Source organism: Lampris incognitus, chromosome 18 (assembly GCF_029633865.1).
Source record: "Lampris incognitus isolate fLamInc1 chromosome 18, fLamInc1.hap2, whole genome shotgun sequence".
In the NCBI taxonomy this organism is placed as follows: Eukaryota; Metazoa; Chordata; class Actinopteri; order Lampriformes; family Lampridae; genus Lampris; species Lampris incognitus.
In genome coordinates, this window is record NC_079228.1 from 2859299 (window position 1) to 2871316 (window position 12018).

Consider the following 12018-nt stretch of genomic DNA (forward strand, 5'->3'; position numbering starts at 1 on the left):
TTGTAGTTATCTAACACAACATGTAGGGGAGCAGTGTGTTGACATAAAAAAACTTGAAGCTACTTGCTTTTTCTTTTTCTTCTTTTTTTTAGCTTTGTACAGCTTATTAGGTAGGTACTCAAAGTGACAATGATGAGCATTTCTAGACAAAGTTGAAATTTCTTTAACTCCTGAACAGGTGATGCAATCCAAGTGCTGGGCAATGAAAAGAAGTGAAGTACCTGCATTGGAACAAGGTCACTGAAAGCACCAGTTCACCATAGAAAACGAGAAAAAACGGGTTCCCACTGAAAGACAGGTCTCTGATGGAGACACAGCCTAATTCTCCAACAATCCAGTTCTTTTATTTTATTTCTGCTTTATACCTGGTTTCCCCCTCAGTTTTTCCTTTCATACTTATGTTTATCTCAATAGATTATCAACAACACAATGGGCATTGATAGCCAGGACCCCCTACCCGCTGTGGGGACCCTCTCCCCAAGCCAAGTGGACTCCTACCACAGGATGGAGCCTAAAACATTGGGGGTGAGTTCCATATCCACTGGTCCGGCAACCAGAGGACAAATCAGACTGTCAAACCAAACAGAAAGAAAGCTGCACACATGCGTGCGCGCACACACACACACACACACACACACACACACACACACACACACACTACTGCTTTGCTTGGTAGGAAATGCTTCCGCTATCTTCCTCCCAGGCTATCCAGATCATCATCGGGGCTTTGATTCTGTGTCTGAGCGCTTCAGTGCTGCAGATCCATGAGGTCCACTTCACTGGAGATGTGGCTCTCTTCCTCATTGTTGTAATACAGGTCAGTTTTCAGTCAATCAGTAGAATGTCACAGAACTATTAACAACAGTGTGTTTCAGCTCTGCAGCATGCATTGAATATGAGCATTAACTCAGGCTTAGAACCAGCTGTCAACATTTCATCTGTTGGATTGAACTGTGTTATGCTGCAACTCACCAGGTAACCCTGTCAGGCTCCGTTCTAGTCCACAGTGGAAGGAAGCCGTCTCTCTTCTGGGTAAATTCATCTCCACAAATTTATGACTTCAAACTACAGATTTTTCTGTGACATTTCAAGTGTGTTTCTAACAATACTACAAACTCTGACGGCTAAAGCCCAGTGCGCGGTGGGCAGAACCAAGAACTCGGCACACACCACTAATTTCATACATGACATTCATGAGACAGGGCCCAGATCCAGCAAAACAGAAACTTCTTTGAACAAGCTTTTCTAAAAGGATTCTGTATATGTAGACACTCCTCTTACAATTAAGATTATGCCCCAAATCCAATATGGCTGTCGATATTCAATATGGTCACCAAAAGATCACTCATTTGAGATTTAGGCATCTATACATGGAGCAGTGGTTTATTACCCTTTGCCCACCTTGTGTCCACACTTAACTTTTTGGTCAAATTACATTCAGCAACTGAACCAATATGGCCATCAGAATCCAATCCGTCTGCCAAACAAATTATGTACCCATACATAGAAAATGTCTGTATGCCTGCTCAGTAATCCAGGTAAGGAAATCACAGAGTTAAATCAGTTCATCTGGACATAAATGTTTCATCACTCATCTAAGTGAGCTCCGCTTCCGGTGTCGGAAGATGGTTGCACGAATTCACATTTGTAGTGGCCTTAACCCAGTACCGTCCATGCAGTGTCTTTCTCCACGTCTGCATCTACGTTTTGTCTTCGGTTGATGGCTGGGAGAGCTGGTGCTGCATTGTCTGGGAGAGTGAGGCAGGCTAAGCTAACTGCTAGTCCATGCAGACCGGCAGATCTGACAACAGTTCGGGGTTTTATGAGGCCTTTCTTTCTCAATGGCGCTCTATAGCAAAAAAGTCTTTTTGGGCTCAATGATGTCAAGTCACTTGCAGTTCCCAGCTTGGCTGCAGAGCCATACCAACCCATGCACTGGCTGAGCAACTCTCATAGGAATGAAAGGGCCTCCATGCTCTGGTTAGCCCTCCGCTTCTATTAATACCCCCATGGGGGAGGGTACACAGTTACGAATCAACGCACTGTCTTCAACTTTTCTATGTGTGGGTGCATAAATTGAGTTTGGCAGACATAATGGATCGTGAAAGGCGTTTTGGTTCCAGTATTATTTAAAATAAGTTTAAAAAAAACGTTCTGAGTAGACGTGGAGAAGGTATACAATAACACCACTTACTATATCATCAACGTATCCATGTAAGTGAAGCAGCAGTAGTGGTCGCAGCAGTAGTAGTAGTATAGCAGTACTAGGAGTAGTATAGTAGTAGTAGCAATAGTATAGTAGTAGTAGTAGTAGTAGTAGTAGTAGTAGTAGTGGTGGTGGTAGTAGTAGTATAGTAGTAGTAGCAGCAGTAGTATAGTATTAGTAGTAGTAGTAGTAGCAGTGAAGTAATAGTAGTAGTAGTAGTATAGTTATAGTAGTAGTACTAGTAGTAGTAGTAGTATGGTATAGTAATAGTAGAAGTAGTAGTAGTAATAGTTGTTCCTGTCACTGTTGTTGTCAAATGAGTGCTATTTTGGCAGCCACATTTAATTCTGGTGACCATATTGGATCTGGGGAAAAATCTGAGTTGGCCCCCTCAGTAAATTGCAAGAGGGAGGGCTCTAAGTATGTGGAATCCATTGAAAAAATCCTTGACCAAATAAAAAATTCAGTTTTTATGGTCTGGGCCCCGTCTATATTGTTGGAGTTGTTGCCATAATGTCGTAACATGTTCCACTTTATCAAAGCATTCAATTTACACTGAACTTAAATCTGAATTTACACGGACCTTACATCTGAATTTACACCACTGACCTTACATCTGAATTTACACCACTGACCTTACATCTGAATTTACACCACTGACCTTACATCTGAATTTAACACCCAAGTTCATTTTACTGCATGTTCCCATTTAAAAGGAACTTTTCACTGCAGATATTAAGATGAGCCAACAGTAAGGAAGTATGAAACACTAGCTGCTAGCTGCGTGGTGTATGTGTAAACATGCCTTCAGGATTAGACTTACTGTCATGTGTAGGTGAATATTAGCAGACTTGTTGTCATGTGTAGGTGAACATTAGGATACTTGTCATGTGTAGGTGAATATTAGCAGATTTGTTGTCATCTGTAGGTGAAATGTGTTCTGGTGCTGCACCTCATCAGTGCTGCTTTTGCGACTGCTGCCCTCGGCCTGATGTCCAAGCACCTACCGTACCGCCAGGACTCCTACCACTGTGAACACTGCCGCAGACTGGAGCTCCATGCTGTGGTAACAACTTCTCAACCTACATTTGCAAGAGGGAGAGTGTAATTGTATGAGTCCGTAGTGTGTATTTTGAGGTTCTGCTAATCAACATGAGAAAATCAGACTAGAACAGTTATGGTAGGATTAAAATCATAGTGCTGCGAATGTCATCAACATCTACACTTTTCAAAACTTGATTTTTAGAACTGATTCATGCTTTGAGGAGGTAGTGTGTCTGGAGCTGGTGTTGGGTCAGTCCACCATGACGCCAACCTCCAGAGAACAGTCCCTCTTCATCCATAACCATGTACTGTGGTCAAAGATATTAAGTCCACATGTCTTGCAGTCTCCAGTTCTTCATTTCCATACTCCTTCTAGCTTTTATCTGAATGCTTAATCTTTGTTTTTGAAAAAATAAAAGTCTCATCGGTGTGTACAAACTTGTTCTGGATTTGAGTCATGAAGAATTGTTCATTTTATCTGATCTAAGTGCAAGTTTGCACAACTTGCCTGCTGCAAGAATGAAACAATGTTTGCAAAGGACAGCAGTACTTCTGGGTAATGGAGAAAGCCACTTCTCCTCAGAGGTTGCAGACTTGAGATTTGAGTAAATAACAGCTGAAAACCTGACCAGTCGATCAAACAAGAACCCCACTCTGTGCATGATATCTGCAATCTAAAATACTGTATCTGTAAATGCAATAAAATCCTATATATACCAAAGTACTCTCCAGCTACTGGGTGGTTTTGACAGTTTTCCATTTCAACATAGCTCCCCTCATATGTACCCGATGTAGCCGATGACTTCCACATCACAGAGGACGGAAGAATCATGTGCACGCCAACTTTTCTGTTGGTACTTTAAAGTTGTAAATGTAAAAAAAAAAGTTTGCAGCTTGTGGCATTGATGAGACATGTAATAAAAGACGTAAAACTGGAACAGTTTCTCACCGAGGCAGATCTTTGACCACAGATGCAGCAGCATGGTCTGTCAACACAACTGTCAACACAACTGTGCATGAGCGGAGCTATGTCCAAATGTGGCGATATCAAAATCATTCACATACAATATTCTTCATCAAGTCTGTAAGAGGGACACATATTACTTTCTAAAAAAAAATAAACTTTCACTTCCTTAATGCTTAATATGTCAAAATATGCATGGAGTACTTTGTACTCAGCAGTCACAAGATATTTAGCAACAGCGGTCTAGCTGAAACGTGAGCACCGCTCAGTAACGTCCGGTGTGTGGATGTCAGGATGTAGTTGATTCCAGTATGCAGTATGTGTTGTGAGGAAACACACCCGGTGTCTGTTTGTGTCTACTGTCCACTGCAGCAACATTGTTTCAGGAAATGCACGGGGCTGATCGAGCAAAAGTGTAAAGTAAGTGTGTGACCCCTGTTGCCCACCAGTATCCATCATCATAGCCTCTGTACACACCTACGTACAAACCTACATACACACATACATACACACCTACGTACACACCTACGTTCACACCTACGTACACTCCTATGTACACACATACATACACACATACATACACACCTACATACACACCTACGTTCACACCTACGTACACTCCTATGTACACACATACATACACACATACATACACACCTACGTACACACCTACGTACACGCCTACATACATACCTATGTACACACCTATGTACACACCTACATACACACCTATGTACACAACTACGTACACACCTATGTACACACCTACGGACACACCTATGTACACACCTATGTAGACACCTATGTACACACCTGCATACACACCTACGTACACACCTACGTACACAGCTATGTACACACCTACATACACACCTACATACACACCTACGTACACACCTATATACACACCTATGTACACACCTGCATACACACCTACGTACACACCTACGTACACAGCTATGTACACACCTACATACACACATACATACACACCTACGTACACACCTATGTACAGACCTACATACATACCTATGAACACACCAACGTACACACCTATGCTAGTTTATCATACAAACCCCAATTCCAATGAAGTTGGGACGTTGTGTAAAACGTAAATAAAAACAGAATACAATGATTTACAAATCCTTTTCCACCTATATTCAACTGAATACTCTACAAAGACAAGATATTTAATGTTCAGACTGATAAACTTTATTGTTTTCTTGCAAATATTCACTCATGTTGAATTTGATGCCTGCAACACGTGCCAAAGAAGCTGGGACGTGGGCATGTTCACCACTGTGTTACACCACCTTTCCTTTTAACAACACCCAATAAGCGTTTGGGAACTGAGGACACCACTTGTTGAAGCTTTGTAGGTGGAATTCTTTCCCATCCTTGCTTGATGTACGACTTCAGTTGCTCAACAGTCCGGGGTCTCCGTTGTCATATGTTGTGCTTCATAATGCGCCACACATGTTCAATGGGAGACAGGTCTGGACTGCAGGCAGGCCAGTCCAGTACCCGCACTCTTTTACTACGAAGCCCCGCTGGTGTAACACTGCAGAATGTGGCTTGGCATTGTCTTGCTGAAATAAGCAGGGACGTCCCTGAAAAAGACGTCGCTTGGATGGCAGCACATGTTGCTCCAAAACCTGTATGTACCTTTCAGCATTAATGGGGCCTTCACAGATGTGCAAGCTACCCATGATGCCATGGGCCCTAACACCTCTCCATACCATCACACATGCTGGCTTTTGGACTTTGTGCTGTGTTAGTGGGATACTTTTGAAGGGCTAGTTTGTCTTAGGTAGAGAGTAAACAGGATGGTGTGTCAGTCAGAACACAGGAATGAAGAGGAGACGTGGACTTCGTTTGTGTGAACTGTATTGAAATCCAGCATAAATTATAGCGAGCTCTGCAACAACAAAAAGGGGAATTGCCATTAGGCACTAGCATTGCAACATTACATTTATAGTAGGCCTATTACTATCATATAACGACACAATGGCGACATCTGCTGGAGAGATGAAGAACAACAAAATGGAGTCCGCGTTGGACGATCAACACAAACGGCCAAACCAACACACGACGGCATAAACTGCACGTTAGCCTATGACAGTTCGTGGGGAACCACCTTTGCTAAGCTAGCACTTAACCCAAGGAATTATGCAGGACATGCTAACATGGAATATGTCTTCCCCACACTTTAGAACCCACGGGTGTGCAGCGAGCTGGCTACTACTACACGGACCACCTAAACATGACGAGGCAACTCAGCCTGCAACACTTACTTTTCGTCAGTGACTCAAAGAACAAGCTGGATCGCAACAAAGGACAAACGAGGACAAATTCGCTATACACGTAGACACGAGAATTGCAGGGGAAAACTACATGTAGTGTGCACTTATAACACGAACACAGTCTCAACGTGCACTAGGCAAGGCGTCTAGCTTCAAACTACAACTAAACCTAGGCTGCGTCACTCACAGCAGGAGAATCTGGCCAGGGCCTTACAGGGGCGGGCACCTATAAATGTCGGAGCCTTTTTTACACGCTGATAACAATCTGGATGATCCTTTTCCTCTTTAGCCCGGAGGACACGACGTCCATGATTTCCAAAAACAATGTGAAATGTGGACTCGTCAGACCACAGCACACTTGTCCACTTTGCGTCAGTCCATCTCAGATGAGCTCGGGCCAGAGAAGCGGGTGGTGTTTCTGGGTGGTGTTGATATCTGGCTTTGGCTTTGCATGGTAGTGTTTCAACTTGCACTTGTAGATGTAGCGACCAACTGTGTTAACTGACGATGGTTTTCCCAAGTGCTCCTGAGCCCACGTGGTCATATCCTTTACACAATGATGTCGGTTTTTAATGCAGTGCCGCCTGAGGGGTCGAAGGTCACGGGCATTCAATGTTGGTTTTGGGCCTTGCTGCTTATGTGCAGAGATTTCTCCGGATTCTCTGAATCTTTTGATGATATTGTAGCGAATTCGGGGGACAACGCAACCACAGGAACTGCCACGTCCGGGAAGCGAACCCATATCGCCCGCACCGCAGGAGACATCGCTAACCGCTCGACTAAAGGGTCAGACCCGCCAGCCAGCGTGTCTACTTATCCATGCGCGTTACACTATTATGGACTGGAGATGATGAAATCCCTAAATTCCTTGCAGTTGTACGTTGAGAAACGTTGTTCTTAAGCTGTTGGACTATTTGCTCACGCAGTTGTTCACAAAGTGGTGACCCTCGCCCCATCCTTGCTTGTGAACGACTGAGCCTTTCGGGGATGCTCCTTTTATACCTAATCATGACACTCATCTGTTCCCAGTTAACCTGTTCACCTGTGGAATGTTCCCAACAGGGTTTTTTTGAGCATTCCTCAACTTTCCCAGTCTTTTGTTCCTCCTGTCCCAGCTTCTTTGGAACGTGTTGCAGGCATCAAATTCAAAATGAGTGAATATTTGCAAAAAACAATAAAGTTTATCAGTTTGAACATTAAATACCTTGTCTTTGTAGTGTATTCAGTTGAATATAGGTGGAAAAGGATTTGCAAATCATTGTATTCTGTTTTTATTCACATTTTACACAACGTCCTAACTTCCTTGGAATTGGGGTTTGAATTAAGTGTACATCAAAGAAAGAAATTACTGGCGTCCGGGTGGCGCAGCAGAGTATTCCGTTGCCTACCAATACAGGGATCGCTGGTTCGAATCCCCGTGTTACCTCCAGCTTGGTCGGGCGTCCCTACAGACACAATTGGCCGTGGTGGGAAGCTGGATGTGGGTTCTGTGTCCTGGTCGCTGCACTAGCGCCTCTTCTGGTCGGTCGGGGTGCCTGTTCAGGGGGAGGGGGAACTGGGGGGTATAGCGTGATCCTCCCACGCGCTATGGGCCCCTGGTGAAACTCCTCACTGTCAGGTGAAAAGAAGCAGCTGGCGACTCCACATGTATCGGAGGAGACATGTGGTAGTCTGCAGCCTTCCTCGGATCGGCAGAGGGGGTGGAGCAGAGACCGGGACGGCTCGGAAGAGTGGGGTAATTGGCCGGATACAATTAAGGACAAAAAAAAGGGGGGAGGATGACTTGATAGCATACACCTGATAGCATATACATACATATTGAAAATGACGCAGAAATTCTGAGCATATTGGTGTGCAGAAACAAGAAAATAGAAAGCGTGATATATGATGAACATCATGATATTTATCATATATTTTACACAGATAAACATGTATGTCTTTTTATATTTCAGATTTGCATATTATTTTGCTGTATTTCAAATTCCTTCACATTCATTTGTTCTGGTTTTGTGCAGTCAATAGCAGTACAGAAAACAATGTCATTCCTACTAAAGAGAAGTTGAGAATAATTCATAGCTTTTATTCCCACCTGTCCTTGTGGACTGTTTTTTGTCAGCTTTTGATCGATGGCATCCTTGGTACGCTGGTGATCTTCCTGGTACTGGAGTTGCTGATCTGTATCACTGCCATGCTGTTTGGGCTCAGTGTGCTGGCTGCTGGTGGAACCCAGGTGATCCCACATAATAAATCCCACCACATTAAAATGCTTTTCCCTGGTCCTTTTCCCAGTTTTTCTGTCTCGACCTTCAGCTAAATAGGTGAGGGATGTGTTGACTTAGGAGATGTAGAGCTGTAAATCAAATGTATCCTGTGAAGGATGTACATATACATAATTACTATGTAAAACTATTTCCTAATTAGTTTTGTTGCCTGGTACTTTCCCCACAATTCCTCTCTTGCAGCCTCCTACTCAGCAGCCACACTATCCCCAGACTCGACCTCCAGCTGTTGCTGCTGCTCATGCTGTGCCAAATGTCCCACCTGCGGCAACTGTACCAGTGCAAGCCTCTGAGCTGCAGCCCTCAGGACCACAGGTGCTTTGAGTAAAATCTGACACTAGAGAGCACTATTGTAACATTTCATTTAAATAGCTTTGAAAGAGTAACCAATTGCTTTCATATATTTGAAAAAAGTGGGGAAAATAGGTTGAGCCAGAGGACAGTGATGGAGGTGTCCGTGTATAAAGGATATAAAGAGGTGTAGATGCAGAGGACAGTGATGGGGTTGTCCATGTATACAGGATATAAAGGGATGTAGATGTAGAAGACAGTGGTGGTGTCCATGTATAAAGGATATAAAGGGGTGTAGATGTAGAGGACAGTGATGGTAGTGTAGGTTAGACTGAAGGTAGCAATGCTGTAGAAGGACATCTCATCCCAGGTTCTCCAAAGTCTACCCAGAGAGTTTAGTTTGTTTACTGTGTCACCTCCCTGCTTAAGTCACAATTAATTAATTAATTACATGGATAATTAATTAATCACTCTGGCAATAATATTCACAGACTCTGAAATGTCCTAACCTCTGCTCGCTCTAGTGGAGAAGAAACTATGGTTCTGTCTCTGGAGTGCAGTGAGAGATTTGACCACATGGCCTGGCAATATCTCTACCAACTTCTGACCAGCCTGGACTTTGGCCCGAATTTTATCAGTGGTCCTGGATTCTATCCTGAGGATCCTGGATTCTTATCTGAGGATCCTGGAATCTATAATGAGGATCCTGGGCTGCGATTAAAGCTAATCTGAGGTGTGATACCTTGGATGAGTTTGCGCTCGAGAGGGAAATAAACTGTGAATGCTTCTTATCCTTCTTTATTTTATCCCTCTTTGCCATGTGAACTAAACCCATCCTAGTGTTTACAGATCACAAAAATACAACAGGGACACAGTGGGGGAGGTAGAGCTGAAGATATGGACTTGATGCAGATGGTGTGTTTTTATATTGGTCAAATATTTTCACCTCTTTGAATGGTTGCTGCGATTGTGTATCAAACAATTTGGTTACAACAGTGGTAATAAAATAAATGTGGACAAAACAAAGGCAGTTGGCATTTACAGTGTAATCCTACATCAAGACCAGAAGTGCTTTTTGAAATGGCCAAAAGAGGGTATGAGACATATTGATATTGTCATATCCCCTTCTACGGACAGGCTATATGGCACCAACTACACTGCTCAAAAAAATAAAGGGAACACATAAGCAATGCAATGTAGCTCCAAGTCAATCACACTTTTGAGATATCAACCTGTCCAGTTAGGAAGCAACACTGATTTGTGAATCAATTTCACCTTTTGGTAAATTGTCTAATTTCCACCAGGTGGAAATTAGACAATTTGCAAGACAACCCCTATAACAGGAATGGATTTGCAGGTGGTGGCCACAGACCATTTGCCTGTCCTCATCTTTTCTGGCTGATCTTTGGTTAGTTTTTCATTTTGCTAGTGCCCGCACCACTAGAGGTGGCATGAGGCGGTATCTGCAACCTACAGAAGTTGCTCAGGTAGTGCAGCTCATCCAGGATGGCACATCAATGCGTGCTGTGGCAAGAAGACTTGATGTGTCTCCCAGCACAGTGTCCAGAGCATGGAGGAGGTACCAGGAGACAGGCCAGTACACCAGGAGACGTGGAGGGGGCCGCAGGAGGACAACAACCCCGCAGCAGGACCGCTATCTGGTCCTTTGTGCAAGGAGGAACAGGAGGAGCACTGCCGGAGCCCTACAAAACGACCTTCAACAGGCCACTAATGTGCAGGTTTCTGCTCAAACAGTGAGAAACAGAATGCATGAGGATGGTATGAGGGCCCGACGTCCACAATTGGGGCCTGTGCTCACAGCCCAACACCGTGCAGCCCGATTGACCTTTGCCAGAGAACATCTTGGTTGGCAGATTCGCCATTGGCGCCCTGTGCTCTTCACAGATGAGAGCAGGTTCACACTGAACACATGTGACAGACGTGAGAGAGTCTGGAGATGCTGTGGAGAACGTTCTGCTGCCTGCAACATCCTCCAGCATGACCGGTTTGGCGGTGGGTCAGTGATGGTCTGGGGAGGCATATCCTTGGACGGCCGCACAGACCTCTACGTGCTAGCCAGAGGTACCATGACTGCCATTAGGTACCGGGATGAGATCCTCAGACCCATTGTCAGACCATATGCTGGTGCAGTGGGCCCTGGGTTCCTGCTCATGCATGACAATGCTCATCCTCATGTGGCCAGAGTGTGTCAGCAGTTCCTGTATGTCGAGGGCATTGATGCTATGGACTGGCCTGCAGGTTCCCCAGACCTGAATCCAATCGAGCACCTCTGGGACATCATGTCTCGTACCATCCGTCAACGCGATGTCGCACCACAGTCTGTCCAGGAGTTGACCGATGCCCTGATCCAGGTCTGGGAGGAGATCCCTCAGGAGACCATCCGTCGTCTCATCAGGAGCATGCCCAGACGTTGTAGGGAGTGCATACAGGCACGTGGAGGCCACACACACTACTGAGCCTCATTTTGAATCGTCTTGAGGAATTTCCACAGAAGTTGGATCAGCCTATGTTCTCATTTTCCACTTTGATTTTGAGTATGATTCTGAATCCAGACCTTAATGGGCTAATGATTTTGATTTCCATTGATCATTCTTAGGTTATTTTGCTCTAAACACGTTCCTCTGTCTAATAAATAAAGACTTTCAGCTGAAATATTTCATTCATCGAGGTCTATATTGTGTTTTTAGGTGTTCCCTTTATTTTTTTGAGCAGTATATTATACGATAATTCATAATCTCCAAAATGACTGAGCATGCAAGGAAAAATTATCTTTAGCCCTAACAGGGGGAATAGAGATTTACCGTATATATTTCCTGCTAAAACTGTTAAGTCTTTTCAGAGTGCTTCTGATTCAGATCCCAAAAGCTAAGTTCCCAATGCTGGACTGCTTGATGTTCTGCATTGTATGAC

General features: G+C 44.1%; 1 protein-coding gene across 1 annotated transcript; it reads left to right on the forward strand.

Moving 5' to 3' along the window:
• Window positions 1–429: 429 nt before the first annotated feature.
• Window positions 430–9120, forward strand: LOC130129086 (membrane-spanning 4-domains subfamily A member 15-like). The gene is made up of 6 exons (XM_056298882.1): window positions 430–525; window positions 704–817; window positions 976–1032; window positions 3135–3272; window positions 8634–8747; window positions 8980–9120. Exons 1-6 carry the CDS (start codon window positions 430–432, stop codon window positions 9118–9120), a joined length of 660 nt encoding a protein of 219 aa, XP_056154857.1.
• Window positions 9121–12018: the final 2898 nt, after the last annotated feature.